The 18,776-nt window shown below is 40.4% G+C and overlaps 1 protein-coding gene across 32 annotated transcripts in view; it reads right to left on the bottom strand.

The window, feature by feature from the left end:
* The window catches only part of dlg2 (discs, large homolog 2 (Drosophila)), a 153,146-nt gene that overhangs the window by 86,774 nt on the left and 47,596 nt on the right, over positions 1-18,776 (bottom strand). For 20 of the 32 annotated variants that reach the window (XM_058626678.1, XM_058626686.1, XM_058626699.1 and 17 more), the window contains 2 exons: positions 2,853-2,942; positions 1,475-1,639 (listed from right to left, as the gene is read on the bottom strand). In XM_058626678.1, the coding sequence (XP_058482661.1) occupies positions 1,475-1,639; positions 2,853-2,942 (255 nt within the window). Of the gene's footprint in view, positions 1-1,474; positions 1,640-2,852; positions 2,948-8,853; positions 9,041-15,095; positions 15,300-18,776 lie in introns of those variants that run through there. The other 12 variants (XM_058626680.1, XM_058626679.1, XM_058626708.1 and 9 more) reach the window with 8 other exon arrangements.

Consider the following 18,776-nt stretch of genomic DNA (forward strand, 5'->3'; position numbering starts at 1 on the left):
GTCACTGTTGCAATGTTGATAGATGAGTGTTAATAATGTGCAAAGAAATAAAAATAATGTTAGATTCTAATGATTAATGACAACGGACAGAGCTGCTGGCGTTCCATTAGAGCAGCACACAATCATTAATGCATCAACACAAAGAGAAATAAAGAACTCTAACAATCAGCAGAAACAAAGTCTCCAATCCAAAGCTTTCTAAGCAACATCATTTCAAACAAAATCAACCCAAAGATGCATAATGGAAACAGACTTTGCTTCTTACTTGCCGCATGCGATCAGAGTGACTGTGTACGAGATTAATTAAACTTTAAAGAACAAAAAAAAGAAAATTAATTTCCTTCCCTCACAATCTCCTCCTTGACATTTCTAAATTAAGTTTAGACTAACTTAAAAAGAAACACATTTCTATGTGTAATGCTTGGTTAAATGTTCCAAAACTAAATTATATGATTTAATTTAAGGCTTATTTAATCCATAGTGTTTCCAGTCCAGGACTCGAGGTTTCCCGAAGAGTAGATGAAGACGCGAGGAAGAGTCAAGCTTAAGTAAAACTTAAATGAGCAGACGGAAACAATGAAGCGACCTTCTTATCTGTGATTGGTCACAATTCATACGCCTGCAATGACAGCTTTATTCTGCACAAGGTTTATTTTTTCTCCGCTCTGCTGTGACACTCTGCGTTTCAGTTAAAAAATCATGAACGAATTCTTCTCTTCTCCGTGCTTCTGTGAAGTGACACAGAAAATATGCACACGATTCATTCGGCCCTGACTGAAACAAACCTGCACTCACAATAAAAAAAAACTCTCCTCACATACAATGTCGCCCTCTGCTGGCACAAACGCGTACAAACAGCCTCCATCTTTAGCACAATCATTGTATTGACCTGGGTTCATTCAGCCTCGGTGAGAGACAGAGGCGTCAGGGTCCAGACCGAGGCACGTCAATGGCACTTCATGAATCCAGACAATGTGTGTGCAAGGAGTGACGGCAGAAAGGCAGCGACGCGGAAGAAAAAAAAGTGTGTCTTCCAATGACACTCAGAAAACTACAAAGTCACAGCAAGAACAGCAGAAACCAAGAAGTGTGTTTGCTTTCACGTGGAAAACAAAAGCAGAAAAGACAGATCGACCTTGAGAAAAAGTAACACACTGTCCTGAATTCAGTCTTCCTCCTGGTTCTTCTTATTATCCAATTATCTGTCACATAACAAACACTCCTTACAACCAGTTACAGTATGTATGCTAAATGACTTGTACTAAATATTATAATCTTGGTGTGATTTCCTTGTAATATAAAGGTCAATAAGGAAATAAAAACACAGAAAGAAACTTTCTCCTAAATGTACTGTAGCTAAAGGGCAAACGAGAGAGAGGCCATGTTGGCAGACGTTCATGGTGCTGGATTGGGATGAAGGTTAGAGGATCATGGTCTCTATGGTGAAAGGAGAGGATTTAGTGCGAGTGCTGACCTTGAGAGGAGAGATGTGGGAGTGGGACACGTAGCCGTGGACATTCTCGATCTCAGACAGGTTCTTCTGAGACACGTGCACCAGCTCGGGAGAGCGCGCCTCATTGGTAAGCCGTGGGAATCCCTGGTCGAGGGGCGGCGAGTCGTCTTCTTGGTAATGGTACTGCTGTGAGCGGGAAGGAGACAGATAAAAGGGGAGGAGGAAGAGGAGGAGGACATGAGAGAAAAAGAAGAGCAAGGACAAAGAGAGGGGGATGAAGACAGACTGCTGATTGAAAAACTAAGCAGAGGCTTGAGATTACTGTTGTCTGGACAGAACTAGACTACATGTATATTATATTTAGCATTATCATAGTGTATCAAGTGTGACAGTTACATATACACAGTATAATGTGACAAAACTATTTTGTCACATTATACATTATACTATTATTATACAATATACACATTATTATACATATACTATTTTTTTCTCATATTCTTGATGTGCAAATACTTCCGAGTTTCTGTCTGTTTATGAAACAAATATGTATCAAAATAATTGATCCTATAATCATTTTTGTTGATCAGGGTTGTGAGTTCAGGTTTTTGTAGCATTCTTATGAATGAATGAATGAATGAATTAATGATTGAATGAATGAACTCTACAGTTTATGGCAGGTAAATAGGTTCATTTTTAGGATAACGATGTTTGTGACCAAATTCCTAACATCACCAAAAAAAAATTTAAGAAAAATTAAGGCTATTAATTCTGCTAACCTCAGTTTTTAAAGTAGGTTTCATTTCAACGTAAATTCCATGCACTTTTTACACTTTAAATCACATTTCGTCGTGCAAACAAAACAATCTGTGGCCTGTAATATCAGCATGACTTTAATGTTCTTATATTACATGAGAAGCTGTGTAAAGCTGCTGATATTAAAGATTATTTGGTAAACAAACATATTTATAATGTAACAAAACAGTATTCGTGGTCATGAAGTTGTAGTAATAATATCAATCGAGGGTTTTTTTTCAGTTGGAAAGAGGAAATTTGAATCCCTCACAGCATAAAATAGTCCCAAATTCAATTAAATCCAATACTGAATTTGTCCCCAGGGAAATGCAATGGCTCACAGAGCAATTTTCTGCCTTCCACTGCGTTCTGCAGATATAGTATTCTTCTCTATTATGGTTGATTTTCACAAAGAACTATGTCTCAATTATCCAATAGATCCAATAACAGAATATGTCATTTTCATTTTCGTCATCAAAACACAGAGAGTTACATGTTAAATTTACAGTTGCAATTACAGTGCACCAAGATAATGACATCGGTGGATTTACAGGATGATACAGTATGCAATTTGGATGGGGTGGATAAAAAAATAAATATCTACCCCCTTCTCACCCAGGGAGCGTTCATCAAGGCAGGGTTCATGCAGGGTGGGGACTGGCCGTTGTGAAGCGACCCCTGCACTGCTGGTGGCCTGTTCTGGAGAGAACAACAGGACCATATGTGACCACCGAGAGCTAACAAGAGGAGCAGGTGTGTGACACAAGAAAAAGTACCATACAGTACACGTCCAGTCACAGCCAAGATCCAAAAACCTACAAGCAGCACACACTCACTCGGGAGCAAGAACATCCACGGGAGGCTGAGACTGGAACATGATACATGACAAGACGCATTTTAACAGCACATGCAGGACAAACACGATGACAAGCGGCAACACAATGACAGAAACGGATAGATTAAGAATGAATTCAATTGCTGGCTTGGTGAACAGTTGTATGGTATCAAGGGAACCATAGGCATCACTGTGTCTGAGCATCTATTTAAGCATTAAAGGTCCAGTGTGTAAGATTATAGGAGGGTTTATTAGCTGGAATACACTAAACTATGTTTGTATAAGCGTGCAATAGCTTAAAAATTGGGAATTGGGTTTGACAAATGACAAATTCTTCTAATTCTTATGCCTTTTATATGTACTTTAGTCAAGGGCCTTGCTTTATGGAGGCTGCCATTCTGTGCCGCAGCCTCGTTGGACAAACCGGTCAGAGAATACACCAAAACCGACTGGAATGACATTTTCTGTAATGCAAAGGTCACTGTAGTTCCCTGACACATATGGTAAAAGGAGGGATGAGTGGATGAGTCTTTTATTTGTTACAATCTGAAGTCTCACCATTCTGAATTCACCTATTTTCACACACTGGACCTTTGAAGCCCTCGGTTCCAGTTTCACTGAACTGAAGGCCGCATGTGCAAAGTGGAATAGTTTTCTCCTGTTGCTGAACTCAGTTGAAGGTAAGGAGGAACACGGTTCTTTGAGTAGTGTCGTTATAATAAGGATAATAAGGACTGTTGTAACTCTGTTGCATATTGGTTTGTGGCGTTATCCGGTGCTCAGTGTGATAAGTGAACAACGTAGAAGCAGAGATTGCGCTTAGCTGCATCTCTGAAATGGAAAACCAATTTTAACAGTTATTTGTGATGATGCCTACAGGCAGCAATGCACGGAGATGTATTCTAATGTGAGGAACATCAGCTCTGGGCCAGTTGCATATCAACGACCAGGGCTACTATAAATAGATATATATTCTGTGAATTTGCCCGAGCTGTGTTCTTATGCTTGAGTTATCTCATGTATGATCTTGAAGAATGTACGTGAAACAAAAACACAAATGTAGGGTGACTAAGGAGGGAGGGTTGCCAACTTCCTGATAATAAAATAAGGAACTCAGTCATACTGTATACATATTGCACTTTAAACATGTTACACCCTTTATTTTTCCTCATACAAATTGTTCAATCTTCATTAGTGGACTAATCTGTCATGGTTTTGCACCGACTTGATATTAAAAAATATGGAATAAAGTGGGTTCTGTATCTGTTCAATATGGAACACGTGTTTTATCTTTGAAATACGGAACAAATCCTTATTTTACGGAACGTTTGGCAACCCTATAAAGGAAGAGAGTTGAGTCCTGATCGAAATGTGTCATCTGTGTTCCCAGATTATTAAATAATTGATCTTGAGGACACAACAGTTCAGGGGTAACGGCGCCCAAGACATGATCTGAGCTCTGCAAAGTTATGTGACAAGTGGGATTATGAATCCACAAACAAGTACTGTAAATTACATTCACACTCAAATAATCTGAAGCAGCTTGGCAGCAAGTTAGCCAGTGAACACACCCAGCAGTGCAGTCCTCTAGTGAGCCCTAACATTATTTAAAACAACAATGCATTAGAGTTAAAACAAGAGTTTCAGTTTGGTCTTACCCAGCTTTATGGAAACATACCATCTTCACTTCTTCTATATTATCTCAGCCTCTAACCCCAAACCTGAACTATCACAATCTAGTATCCGATCCTTATCCAAAACCTGACCTACACCAGAGTCTCACCTGAACCATAAAAACTAAGACAGTCCCTTGAAGCTGTGTCAGAAAGTGAGGATCACACACACGCGGGACATCATCATGCATCATTTGCTGTCAGTTGCTCTGAATACGAGGACATGACGTGGCCGGCAGGAGTTTGCACGTCTGCTTAAGTGCTGTGGCAGATCCAAAACACAGATGTTGTTTGCAGTGGGAGATGCTACAGGCAGGAGGAGGCAGGAGGAGGCAGGAGGAGACAGGAGGAGGCAGGAGGAGGCAGGTGTCTGCAGCTTCTGCTGCTCTTTGGCTGAGCACAGCAACTTAAACAGGGGAGGCGGAGACGACCCCAAGATAGAAACTACAAGCACACCATGTCTGATATTACAGTATACTCTTCTCACGCGGTCAGCACTTCCAAATATACATGATTCATCTCGTAATCACATGTTACGAAACATCGGTTCGCTCATATATTATTGTTAGTCAAGTGCAAGCACACTGATGGACTCACTGTAGTCAGTGCCAGCCAGCATCCCAGAGTGCAGAACTGTGCCAGAGGATTCATTCATCTCTGGCAGCCGGCTGCACACTCACACACAGAGTCATTGAAAATAAAGTATGAAGGTTTTTTTTTTTTTTTTTGTACAAGACTGTCAAAGCAGCTGTACACCGACTACAGACCATAGTGTACTGTATATAAATAGTACATAATTCATGGCAAGTCAGGAGTAATCCAGTGGAAACTATCAGCAGGAAGTGATGTTATATTTTGTCTTTGTGCATTTCACTTAATTTATTCCATAAACTCCAAGTCAGGGCTCATCCATAACCCTAATGCCCTACACGTAAAGCTGAAACAATTACTCGATGAATCGATTATTATTCGATTAAAGTGATTTTTAAAGGATATAAAACCAGTTTCTCTGATTTTTCAGTGTCTTTAATGTGAATATTTGCTGGTTTCTTTGCTCCATAAAACAAAGAAATCAGTTTGGTTTGCGGACAGAAACGAGATGTTTGCCAACACCATCATTTCCAGGTTTGAGACACACGGATCAACATTTTTCAACATTTTCTGACATTTTAGGGACTAAGCGATGACTCGAATAATTGAGAAAATAATGGTGACCTGCAGCTCTACGGACACCCATGGTTCTCAAACTGTGGTACGTGAGCTCTACTGTATACCAGGGTATGAGATCATAGTGGAGCCATAGAAATAACAAAAAATAAATAAAAGGTTATATTATTTCTCACCTTATTTCTCGCTCCGTCTTAATCTAATTTCACTAAACCAAAACTATCTTATTGGGAATAAATCCGTGAAAAGTCCATATAGCTGACTTTGCCCGGCCTATTTACACCAATGTATTTTCATGTTCTGTGATAATGGTGTTACTTTGGGAGGGTATAAAAAGGTATTTTTGGTATAAAAAGTTGGAGAACAATTGATCTACACCAAGTGTTAAGCGATAACTATGGTTTCCTACCTCAGTGTAGATCCCTGCAGTTAGATAAAGCTGATAACCATGACACACGGGGAATATCAATGACGGTGACATAAAAAAAAAACTAAAGTAAAAAAGCCTATTTAATAATTCAGCAGACATAATGTTCAACCAGATGGCAGTAGTAAGTCTCCAGCTGGTGTCAAACACTCTCATGATCTCATGAGCAAATACTGGGTTTGTGTCGAAAGGAAGAAACTGAAGCTTAAACTAAATTAAAGATCAATGGGAAAACATTAACAAGGGTTTATAGGCATAAATTAAATAAACTAATCAAAAAGAAGTTTGCTTAAAGGCATAATCCCTTTAAAATTTGGTTTCAATTGCCTTAGAATTTGCACTTCAGGCAAAGGCCTTGCTTTATTTCCAGAGTCCCTATGACGCACAGTGACGCTAAAGCCACTTTAAAAGTAGCTAAGAATAACTATGACGACAACAAAATCGTCTTTGCGACCATGATAAAAGCAAGAAGAGCAGCGAGAGCAGGTGCTCGTACATTTTCCACATAGTTCAGCTCTCCTGCTCCTACTGTTCGTCGGAAATTAGGACATTGTCAGAGAACAGGGACAGAGGGTGTGTTCGAGTAAAGCCACAGAAAGAGGTCAGTTCACACAACCATGAGGAGAATCCACACTAAATCTGCACAGAGTCTCTGAACCTGCCCTCGGCTATGCCACCCCACATTTACATCTTATCATAATTCTGGCGGTTAGAGCTATAGATAACGGAGAGGAGGGGAGGAGGAGGGATCCTCTCAGTTGGAGCATGACGGCACCACACGTGAGTATGTGTGTGCGTGCGAGTTAGGCTTTGCACATAGCACAGCCTGGCTAACCCCACAGCGACACCGTATTATTAACACTCCTGTTGAGAAGCGTTTCACTGCTGGAGCACAATTTGCAAAGATGAATCTATAAGATTAAGTCTATTTTTGTTTTTGTTGCTAATTTTTTGAATGCATGTGTACATTTGAATGATGAGTGAACATTGACATTTGCTCCTGCAGTACTTTTAAATGTAGAATTCAGCTTCAACAGTTTGAGGTGATGCATATAAAAAAAGTAGACATAGTCTCTGCACAGCTGTGCAAAGTGAAGCCAATATAGAAGTGCTTAAAACATGAAATAAATGTGTACATTTAAAAGAAGTTTATGGTCTCAAAGACAAGTTTCAGGTTTTCTCCAATACACCACGATGTCCATTTTGTAAATAATGCTCACATTAAGCAATCAATTAATCAATAAATCACGGCATATACTGGCTATAACTCTCATTCAATGCCTCTCTTCCAAATATGGATATATCTGGTTTAAAAAATAATAAATCATAAAATAAAATAAAATCACTGTGTGATACAGGAGTTAAAAAAAAAACAATTGACAAGGGGCTGTGTTTGATGTTTTTTTCTGGGCACAAAGCCTCCAAGCTAGAATAACAAAGGATGATCAAATTAGCAGGTGTGTCATCGTATAATTTTTCATCTTGTTGTTTCCGTTTCAGGTTAATTGATTAACCTGTAAAAAAAAACAACATGTATTTATAGTACTCCTGGGCCAAAAGGAAAATAGAAAATGGAAGGCTTTATTACAATGCACCTTATGAATGTATTGGAATTGAACCTTTCAGAGTTTTAAAGCTGTATTTTGCATGTATATTAAACCTACATTATTTCATAAATCTGCCCGTCTCACATGCACATTTTCTAATCCTTCCTCCAGTGGTCAGATGTCTTTATATCCCTCAGTCGCTCAGTACACATTGAAGAAATCATTTGTCCAAAGCTTGCTCCACTTCATTCACAGTGCCATGAATTTGTTTTACTGAATTAATCCGCTATATACAAACACATTCTTATTATGTGACAATTATTAATATAGTAAAGAGTAAAACACTATCTGGAATGTGCTGCCAGCTGTGTTAACCCTGAACATGTGCTGTCATTTGACTTTTTGTCCTGTCTTTATTCATAAATTCATATTGAAAAAAAGAGTCAGTTATAATGGCCTCATTATAACAACACATTTTTCCTTCAAAGGGTTTAATCTAAACAGGCCACAGTGACAAGTTGAAAAATCCAAGACTCACTGTCTGAGTGTTTGACTTCTACAGTACATTAAGTCATCGGAGAAACTCTGACCTGTCACCAGGGTGATAAATGAAGCGTGACAGTACAGGGAAGCAGAAACATTACATCAGTTGTGCCCTCATTAAGCCCCAGTAAGCATTAGCAGAGCTTCAAGGATCACGGAGTAAAACAAAGTTGTTTTCGCACTGCTTTTTTAAAAAAACTAACACAAATCTGAGACCCATCAGAGCTTTACCTTTTCAGGTATATCACACATTCATGTAGCTACAAGACAACAGGATAACACTCAGTGCTCAGACTCCACAGGGAAACAAACACTGGAAAAGCAACCTTTTAAAAACAACAGAATAACTGCCAACATCACTACCTGTACGTTGCGCGCTCTGACGTAAAGAAACGTGGTGCTCTGCAACCTACCTTGCATCCAAACATCAACGACAAAGTGTTGTTGCTGCAGACAAGTTTGCAGTGGCACAGCACTGGGGTGCATTCTGGGCTTTTTACTATGGGAGACATTCCTGTGTGGACCCAAAAAAAAAAAAAGACAGAGACCTGGAGCACTAAGACAAAAGGAGATAAGCCGACAGAGAACTAAACAAGACGAGAGAGCCAAAGAGAGAGGCTTTGCATACGGGCTTTCACTGACACAAATACAGTACATTCACATCTCTATACACTCATACTCCCCCTCCCCTCTCCCTCTCCCCCTCGCTCTCTCTCTGCAGTTTGCCCGTCTCTTCCTGCTCCTTAACCCTGACCATCCTCTTCCTCCACTGAAGTCTCATTTCTGTGGAAATCAGATTATTACCAGAATAATCAGTCACATTACTCGCAGGATATTTGCCCCTAGAGAGGATCGCCACAGTATTTATTGTACATACTGTACCACACACGTATAGTAGTCGATATACTAAGCTACAAGTCAACCAAGATGACCCTCTTTATCATCTTCGTGTTCTGGACCCACGTGACACATGGTGCAGTGCACAGACGCTCAACTCCTCCTCACTGACCGCAACACTTTCATGATATTCCTCAAACTATACTCAGTACCTGTACCTGCAAATGAATCCATACAACATCCGAAATGTCAATCCATTCATACAAATAACTCCATAAATGTGTTTATTTTGTAACCATTTCATTTATGTATTCATTTGACTACTTGACAAAGAGTTGCAATAGTCGTTTTATTGTAATATGACTCAAATGACTGCAGGCTTTTTTCACATTTTGTGATATTAGATAAATAGCTGGTTGGCGGAATGCTTTAATAATGCTTTTGCAGAGGAGAGAAGAACTTTGAGGGGAAGACAAAACACTGGTGAGTTTCCTGCTCCCATGGGAAATTCCTGATTCAGGTTATGTAATTTCTTGACTAAAAAAGATATTGGAAACTTGAGGGCGAGAGCATTACTGATATCCCCCTTATTGTTATATTTGGTTATATTTTGGTCCCGCACTCAAATTCTGTTGTTGAATATAATTTCAACAAGCATATCCATCACTTATGTGACTGATAATCTTGTAAACACTCACTGGACTGACTAATGTATAATCAAGTTCTGCCAATGACTTCTCTTTTCAAGTGACTTCTAATAAACATTGGTATAAAGTACCTGGCAACTTTAATATTTACAATATTTCTGATTGCAAAATATCTTTAAAAATACACCTTATCGTATAAGCTGACCGCAAACTGCACAGTTCTCAGTTATACAGCTCTGTGTTGCTTTAAATGAACCACTAGATGGAGCTGTAACACAGACGACGTTGTACTCTTTAAGGTGCAGGAGCTATTAACTAAAAACTCAATTATAGCCAACTTTAATGAACAGTTACTGAGGTCATTGAGGTTTAATTAATCGGGAAAGCCTTGGGAAAGCCATTCACAGCTCATTTTGGAAAATAATTATCCGTGGCAAAAGTAATTTTAAGAATGCACACACACACACATATATAATTTTCATATATATAAATATAATTCACAAACCTCCACAAAGCCCAGTCAGTCCAGAACAGCATTAAAAGCCGCCTGTGGCTGAATGAGTTTTAAACACACACACACACACACACTTCCTCCACACTGGGTAATCGTCCAATTACACATACATTCATTCCAGAGGAAACGAGCGTGGAAACATGTCAGCTGCATGCTGCCATATTTTTGTCACACTGACACAAAATCATAAAAATACCTGCTGCTGTGTGCCAATGCATTACATCACACTGTAACAGTGTAACTGGACCTAAATAGAAGTTCAGTTTTCCATGTGTATTGTTTGGTCACAGAAGTAGATGCTGGTGCATAAAAACTACTGCAAACACCAAGTGAGTGCTATTTTCTTCAATGTTTACATCATAGAATAGAATATTCATTCATAGAATATTGCAAATCAGTCTCTCATTGCATTGATAAATTTCACCCAATGTTAAATTCAAACATTTCTGCCTGAACTGAATGTACAAATGTGTTTTCCTTTGATTATAGAAGAGTAAAATAACAGTGATTTTCTGTGTTTTCTATCATTATTACACATAATGAGTTGTATATTCCAGTTAACTCTAACCCCCATTCAGCTTCACATATTCCCAGTCAACCAACAAATGACTCATTACTCCAGTTAATTTCCTCTTTAGGCCGATTTACTGATCTACTGAATCCCTCCTTCCTCTGTTCTATGAATTACAGCTTTGATTTTTTTTTTATATATAAAAGATAAAGAAGGCACAGTTTCCTTCAGTGAGCAACATTCAGACAGAAACCACTGGGGAAAGCATGAAAGCAGAGAAGTCAAAGAAATCAAAAGAAGTCTCATGGGTGCAGATAAATGCATATACAGACAGTACATTGTGATCTGGACGGATAAATGAATAGCCGTCAAATAAAAAGTGGAATATGTTTGTGTCACTTGTGATTAGTTCTCGTGTCCAAACGTATCAATAACCCTTTAACACAGAGTGTCTCGCAGATGACACGTTGGTTGCACTTTGCGTTATCGTAATTACGCAACGGTTTGTGCTATCGGAAAGATGGTTTCTGAAAGCGGACGTCAACGCTGACAGTAATTTCACTCGCGGTGTTGCAGGAAGCCGGCGAATCAGCCTAAGTAGGAAAAAAGGCCATATTTTGGTCCTGTTTTTGGCCATTGAGACAAAAACTCAAAGTCTTATTTTAAATGTTTAATACTGTTAAAATTTCACTATTTTAACATGCAGTAAATTGTAAATAACCGCCAGATATTGAAAGTAATTCTGGAAAAATGGGCAAAAGCACTTAGCTCACAGGACATTTTCTGGCCCCTATATGGTTAAAATAAGTCCAGACAGGCATTTGGAGGCTTGGATATTAAAGGGTTAATTACTTATTAAGTTTGAAGACAGAAAATAGTCAGATTCTAGGTAAGAATACATGATGCAAGGATTCTTTACATTTACAATGCAGCAACTACTGCACAAAAAAGAGAAATATGGCCTGTGTCCCCTTAAATAACAAGAGCATATTCTTCATTATGCTCGCTGGGTGAAACACAAAGACGGATAAACTGCTGTGTCAGTGGTTTATCGTTACAATCTTTCAGGGAATTATATCCCATGTCTTACCTTCCCTCTTTCTTCCACGTCTCTACCTCTTACATTCCCTGACATCCAGTACAGAAAAGCAAAGGAAGGGGGGGTGGGGGGGGGGATTCCCCAGGAAACAATACCAGCATTCTAACAAGAGAAAGGACGAGAGCAAGACTGCGAGACAGCGAGTGAGAGAGAGTGAGAGAGAGAAAGCATGAATGGGCCAAAGGCCGGTATAATGGTTCTCACATAGAGAGAGAGAGAGACCGTGAGATATAAAAGCTAGAGGAGTCAACATGTTTTTCCCTCGTTATCAAACACAGTTCCCAAACACAAATTAGACAGAACCAGCTGGCAAAACCAAACCAAAAAAAAAAGACTGAATCATTCATCTGATTTGTAATGATAACAACATCTCTCCTCCTAATAGTAATGTATCACTCATCTCATTGATAGTATTTAGACAAATATGGTTTGCAGTGTATAGTAAAAGGAGAAGAGAGCATTCATAAAGTCCTGAAGCCAAAATAACAACACCAAAGCCTCAGAACAAGAGATTATCAGGTGGCATTCTAAAATCTGCCTCGATCTGGCCATTCCGACAATCGTGGGCGCCTTCCGATTTTAGTCTGAGTGTTTACCGGACGTGATTTTAACGCCACGGGACACATCGGTCTTCCCCATTTCAAATCCTACATTTTAAACCTGTTGGAAATATTTACAAACCCTGCAATAACCAATAAGAGCGTGTTGACCGGGAAACGGATGTTGTGTTCTTATATGAATAAGGGAATCATGAAAACAAGTTAGCTGCACTATAATATGTTGACAGTGGGATGATGTTGGACAGCAGTGAAAGCGAGCTTACGCAAAGGCCCAGGTCATACTTTCCACATCTTTATGTCTCTGCAGTGGACTTAAAATCAGTCTCGAGTCCGTCCAAACTGTACACACTGACTGCTCATGCTCCCTGTAGAAACACTTTACAGTCTAGCTGGTTGCGCACTCTTGCTTTGGTCAGAAGAGACAACAAAGAAGATGGTAACCATAGAAACTTGGCTGAGATTGTGCAAGTACTTCCACTGCTCAAGGCCTTAAACCTAACTCCAAATCTGGCACTTCATCTGTTTAAGGCAACTTTGTATTCTTCAGTGAGACAGATATTTAGATGTATGGTTACATAACTATCTTGTAATACACCGATTATTGCAGAGTCACTGTATCATGGTATGTGAGTTACACTGCGGTTCCCTGCCCTCATTATCAGCTCTATAAAACACACACACACACACACACACCTGTCCATTCAGAGGCTCTAACCCAACTCACCTAATCCTCCTATGAGACTACGGCTGCCACATTTAACTCAATCCTCAGGACACGTGACGGACTGAAAGCATGCTGTGTTGTTTTGCTGTAGCCGGAGCTAATATATTATGCAGTGAAATAAAATCTGTCCAAAGAAAAACAACATTAGTTGCTCCCTCAATATTGCACTACTGCTACTGTTTCTCAGGGTTTTTTTGTTTTATTTTTCTAGGATGATTTACATCTTATGTAAGACGCTAAATAATTACCCTCATGCTTATGCCACACTTTGTGGTGAAAAAAAAATGTCATCTTCACAGTTGTGTACATCAAAGTAATCATGGACCCATGAGAGAAGCAACTGTTTGTGTTTTCAATCTAATCAACTTCTTAACACGGTCAGAGTTAAAGTGGCCCAGACCAAAACTGTGCTACCTGCATAGGAAAAATAGTGCAGGTATTATTTTAGCTATTGTAATTCATATTTTTCCATGATTTCTTTTAAGCTTAGGTATTATAATATAGTCGGAGATATACAGTATTTGTGGTTTAGACACCAAAAACCATTGTACGTTTCTTCGACAGGATCTGGTTTGATTGAACACTGGAGCTTTGGGCCTGGTTTGGATGCAAACTCCTTGATCACTTGACAGCCCTGACCAGAATGAAGACCAGCAGTGCTGCAGCATCCATGACTGTCGGCTGCTGGACCCTCCAGGTGGACCACTACAGTGCCAGTCTATGTCGAGGACAGCCAGGGAAGCATGGCAGGTGATTGGCATGCTGGGACAGCAACAGCGGCAAGAGAAGGACCAGCTCTGCTTTCTCTTGTCAGAAGACTATAAGGAGGTTTGGCTATGATGTACTGAGAGTGCAGGTGAAAACACTGGCGGCTACGTTCAGGCTCGTGCATGAAGGGGGAAAGACAGCAGTGTGACAGAGTGTTTGGGGGAATAATGGGAGAACAATGATTTGAAAAACATTCAAGCATGACTTTGTTGGAGCTCTGACTCCAGGTAGTGGATTTCATCACATCCCCTTCACACGCACCCCTCATAGTGGGCTCCCAGTCAACTTCCACATCATATACTACCTCCTCACTACTTGTACTCTATTATAGATTCTGTGCCATTCTGAGAACCTGTGGCAATTCTGACCCTCTAGACTTTCTAGTGGCAATGAATCCCAATGCCTTTAAAACAATTCTATTACTTGTGCACAGTGGCCTTGTGTATCATGAAATGTGCTTGACAAATCTAAATGATTATTGGTATTATTAACCATAACTAATAAATTGCAGTAAGCACACACAAGGGCTGAATAATTTATCATTTTCAAATCTAAAAAAAAAAAAAAAGCTAAATGAATCGAGCTATTAACGTAATCAATAACCGTACATTAACACAGTTGTAAGCGATAGATTCCTGCCAGTTAACTAAGCAATTAACCGTGATAACGCGACACTGTTCCTCCTGACAGCTGTTTGTGTGTCTGTTCTTATGTGGAATTCATCACAAGTAAAACAGACGACTTATGTGCACAGAAAAACCTACATTAGGTGCATTAGTTATCGCCGGTGCACAGATAAACATGCATGAATGACTCAGAGGCTGAAGGAAGATATTGGTGACAGACTTTGCTGCAGTTTTTCCTGCTAGTTCACCCTCGTTACCACCCAAGACTGCAGTGCCCACACACACACACATACACACAGAGACACAACTTTTCAGACACAAATCACTTGTAAATGCTAAACTAAGAACTGCCTTAAAGTCTTTCCTTACCTCCAAACTCCTTTCCTTCTCCTCCTGCATGCCTGTGTAAAGCTGTGTGGTTGACTACTGTGTGTGTGTTTGTGTGTGAGTGTGTAAATTCAACCTGCTACAGTAGCCTCCCTACAGCTGGGAAGTGTTCTCTTCAAACTACTCCCTGCTCTCCGGGCAGCACTTAGACTCACTGCTCATTGTGCCGGTGTCTGTGTTTGTAGTGTGTGCGTGTGCGCATGCAAGCATTGTCAATGTTGTGGGACAGCAGTGAATTCCTTCCCCAGCGCAGCATCGGCAACTGCGGCAAACCCATTCCCTCCCACACCCCACCCTCCTGTCGGGAGAGCAGCCAAGAGGGAACCACGGGGCTCGACAGACTCTGCTGAGGCACGGATGCTTCTCGAGGTGACACACACACACGCACACAAATACACAAAGTTGGATGTGTTACGTGATCATGTAAATTAGTGGCTGTGAGCATGTTTGTGTGACTGGTGTCTGGAACAAAGGCTGTGTTGACAGTACAGTCCGGAAAAAGTGTCGACTGGGAAGATACATCTTGTTCACATCAGTGTCACTGCAGCAGCCGTTTTGTCTGCTTAATGGTAGTAGTTTGGCAACAAAAAGAAAGAAGAAGCGGCATAACGCTTCATTCACAGTGAGTGAGTAGGTGGATGACAGCAACGTGGACGCCCAGTGTTTTTGGTTGGAGGATGTAAACCCTGCCAACCCGCATAAATCTCATCTGCTGTACTCGTGTATATGAAAGCTGCCAACGACAGTTTCATCGAAAACCTTCTGCTCGTCTCTGCATTAAAGCCTCTGACAGTGATGTTATAAAAAGTCCGACGCAAAGCCAAGACGTACACCCACTGTGTTGTGCGCCCCTTGGTGTATTTCAAACTGAATGTGAACGTGCTACTTCGAAATAATTGAAAAAATGTGTTCGTACAGACGGTTCTTGCATGAGGTGAATGAATCCACCGCAGCAAAGAACTGCTTAACACCACAGAGGAGAGGATAAAATGCATGCTGCCGAATTATTTCAGCGTGAGAGGAACGGCTTAACATCTCACTCCAACTGAGGCCGCTAAGTGTATCCGTTCTTCTCATTTTCATCGCCCATGCAGGGAACCACATACTGTGATTCAGTGCAATATCACTTGTGGCCAAGGACATTCTTCAGTAAAATATGAGCACTGTTCCGACAACAGACGGGGAGGGGAGGGTGCAGGAGAAACAGTTTAACTTTGGAAGCAGGTAAGAGGCACGGCACTAAAGACAAACACTGCAGCACAAGACACCGTTTTAGTCACTAAAAGTATGAACACACCTTTAAATCTGAATCACACAAAGCTGCTCTTAATGGAGTCCCAGATAGGGATGATCAATACCATCTTTTGTGTCAGATATGATTCCGACATCACGACCAATGCCGACATCAGTCTAATACAGTCTCTGACCTTATTTAAACAACTTAAAGAACGGGTATTTCAAAAACATAACACTCCAACGCTCATGTCCTAGGTTCAAGGTTCAAGGCGTCTTTATTATCCCAGAAAGGCGACTTGGGTTACAGCCAGCATTCACATATAAACACATATTAAAGACAACAATAGAATAAATGTGGAATGACATTGAAGATCCATTAAGAAAGCTGAAAACTGCAGGAATAAATTACATTTTAAACTTTTCTTTTGTTAACTGTCCAGGGTGTACCCCGCCTATCGCCCGATGTAGCTGAGATTGGCACAGCACCCCCCGCGACCCTCTGGTTGAGGATAAAGCGGTAGATGATGACTGACTGACTTTTCTTTTGTTTGGCCCGACTATATCTGCGTTCCAATGGCAACAACACAAACCAGTGCCTCAGAGGATGATTCTCATCGGCCAAGATTGTGTGACGTTTTTTTGGAGGTCATTCAGTCCTATTCCAGCGATTTTACTGCACACGCTCACGATGACCTGCAAGTGATTTTTTTTCCTTTTTGGCATTAAAGAAAGTGAGCCGTGCCAGCAGATAAAAGAGAAAGCTAGAACAGATTCAATAAAACAAGAGTAAAACATTGTCATAAAAGCGATGTTGACGTTAAAACTGCAAAGCGAACGATAAAAATGAAGGTGGTGGAAGACTTCTTTACAGAATGCTGCCTGTGTTAAGTGAAGCACCAACACGAGTTGTGTAGATTTGATCTATTTTCTTTGACTGATACCAGATCCAAATCTGTACCTCCCCCCTTCGCCCTATGTCAGCTGAGATTCGTGCCAGCACCCCCTGTGACCCTCATATGGAGAATAAGGGGGATATGACTATCATATAGACTCATTCCTAGTACCACAATAAGAATTTTGAAATGGAAATGAGGACAACAGGTTCCCTTTCAAGCTCATGAGACTCATGTGCTCAATTCTTTTAGCATTTAAATAAACAATGTATCAGGAGACAGCATGCACCAGGCTGCATGTGGTCAAAATAGTACAGCGAGATCAAGGACATGGTTTTGTACCACAGTGTGGTGGACAGCAGCTCTTCTCAGATATGCAGAATTGTCTCCATTCTTTTAAAGATTAATGTCTGCAGTATATCTAGGAGCCACACACGGGAGCTTGCTCGCGTTCCCACCACAGTCACAGTTTCTGCCAGAATAATCCACGACTACGCAGCCAGCCACAAGAAAATGGATGCACAACCCATCAAGAGATGTCCGGCTTAAGCAAAGACTGCAGCTAAAGTCAGCCAGTCTATCACATGTGAGGTAAGTTAGTATAAGGATGGATGTGCACAGACCGCAGCTTTATTAATGAAACATATAAGCCCAGTTAAAGAATAGACTGTAGAAAAAAAACTGAAAAAGACTGAATGCTGCACCTGATGTGCAAGTTGCACTCTCCTCTTTTAACGCGAACTGGAATGCAACACTTAAAGCAAGCAGGCTCATCGATCACATTATTGAAGAGCAGTACAATCCATTATATCCTGTTATCTCGGCCTAAATGCATCTATTTGGTCTCTTTTATATTTGATTTAACGTGTATGTATGTTTTCAGCGGCACAAGATGAAGTTGTTATTTAAACTTACGGTATTTTGTGGAAATTGCAAATTTTCCTATTCAAAATAATAGTAGTTGCTACAGAAATTTAATCACAACTCGTCCTAATAAGGGCTTGAGGAATAGCCGGTGAGAAAAGACAGATACTGTAGTCTAATGGTTATGAATTATTGCAAATCCCACACAATTTTGCCCTTGTCACTATTTAAACTGACCATATTATCTTTAAAAATAGTCTCCCTGTATAAAACGTTTGGGGGGAAAACACTGCTGTACAGCAGTATGCGACAGTGTTTCCATCACATGTCAGAGTCTCTGTGTAAAGCTCTTTAATCCCTTGTTAACTTCCTGTGCATGCCCACAGGGGCTTTTACCAGCAGGTTAGGTAACAAGATGGTGAAGAGAAAATTCCTCTACAGAAACTAGCCCAGAATATTTACAGTATATCCTAATCATTATGCATTATGTTTATACCTGGGGTTTGAGCAAAACAGTGCCAATGGATCGCTCAATTATTGATCACAGGCAACACTCAAGGAGAAACAGTCTCGAGTGTGAGGAGGGAAGTGGGGAAAAGACTGAGAACATGCTGAGTTTAGCCCCTCTGCTCAGTGGGCAGGCAGCAAACAAAGGGAAAGGAGGGAGAAC

The sequence above is a fragment of the Solea solea genome, chromosome 4, assembly GCF_958295425.1.
Source record: "Solea solea chromosome 4, fSolSol10.1, whole genome shotgun sequence".
In the NCBI taxonomy this organism is placed as follows: Eukaryota; Metazoa; Chordata; class Actinopteri; order Pleuronectiformes; family Soleidae; genus Solea; species Solea solea.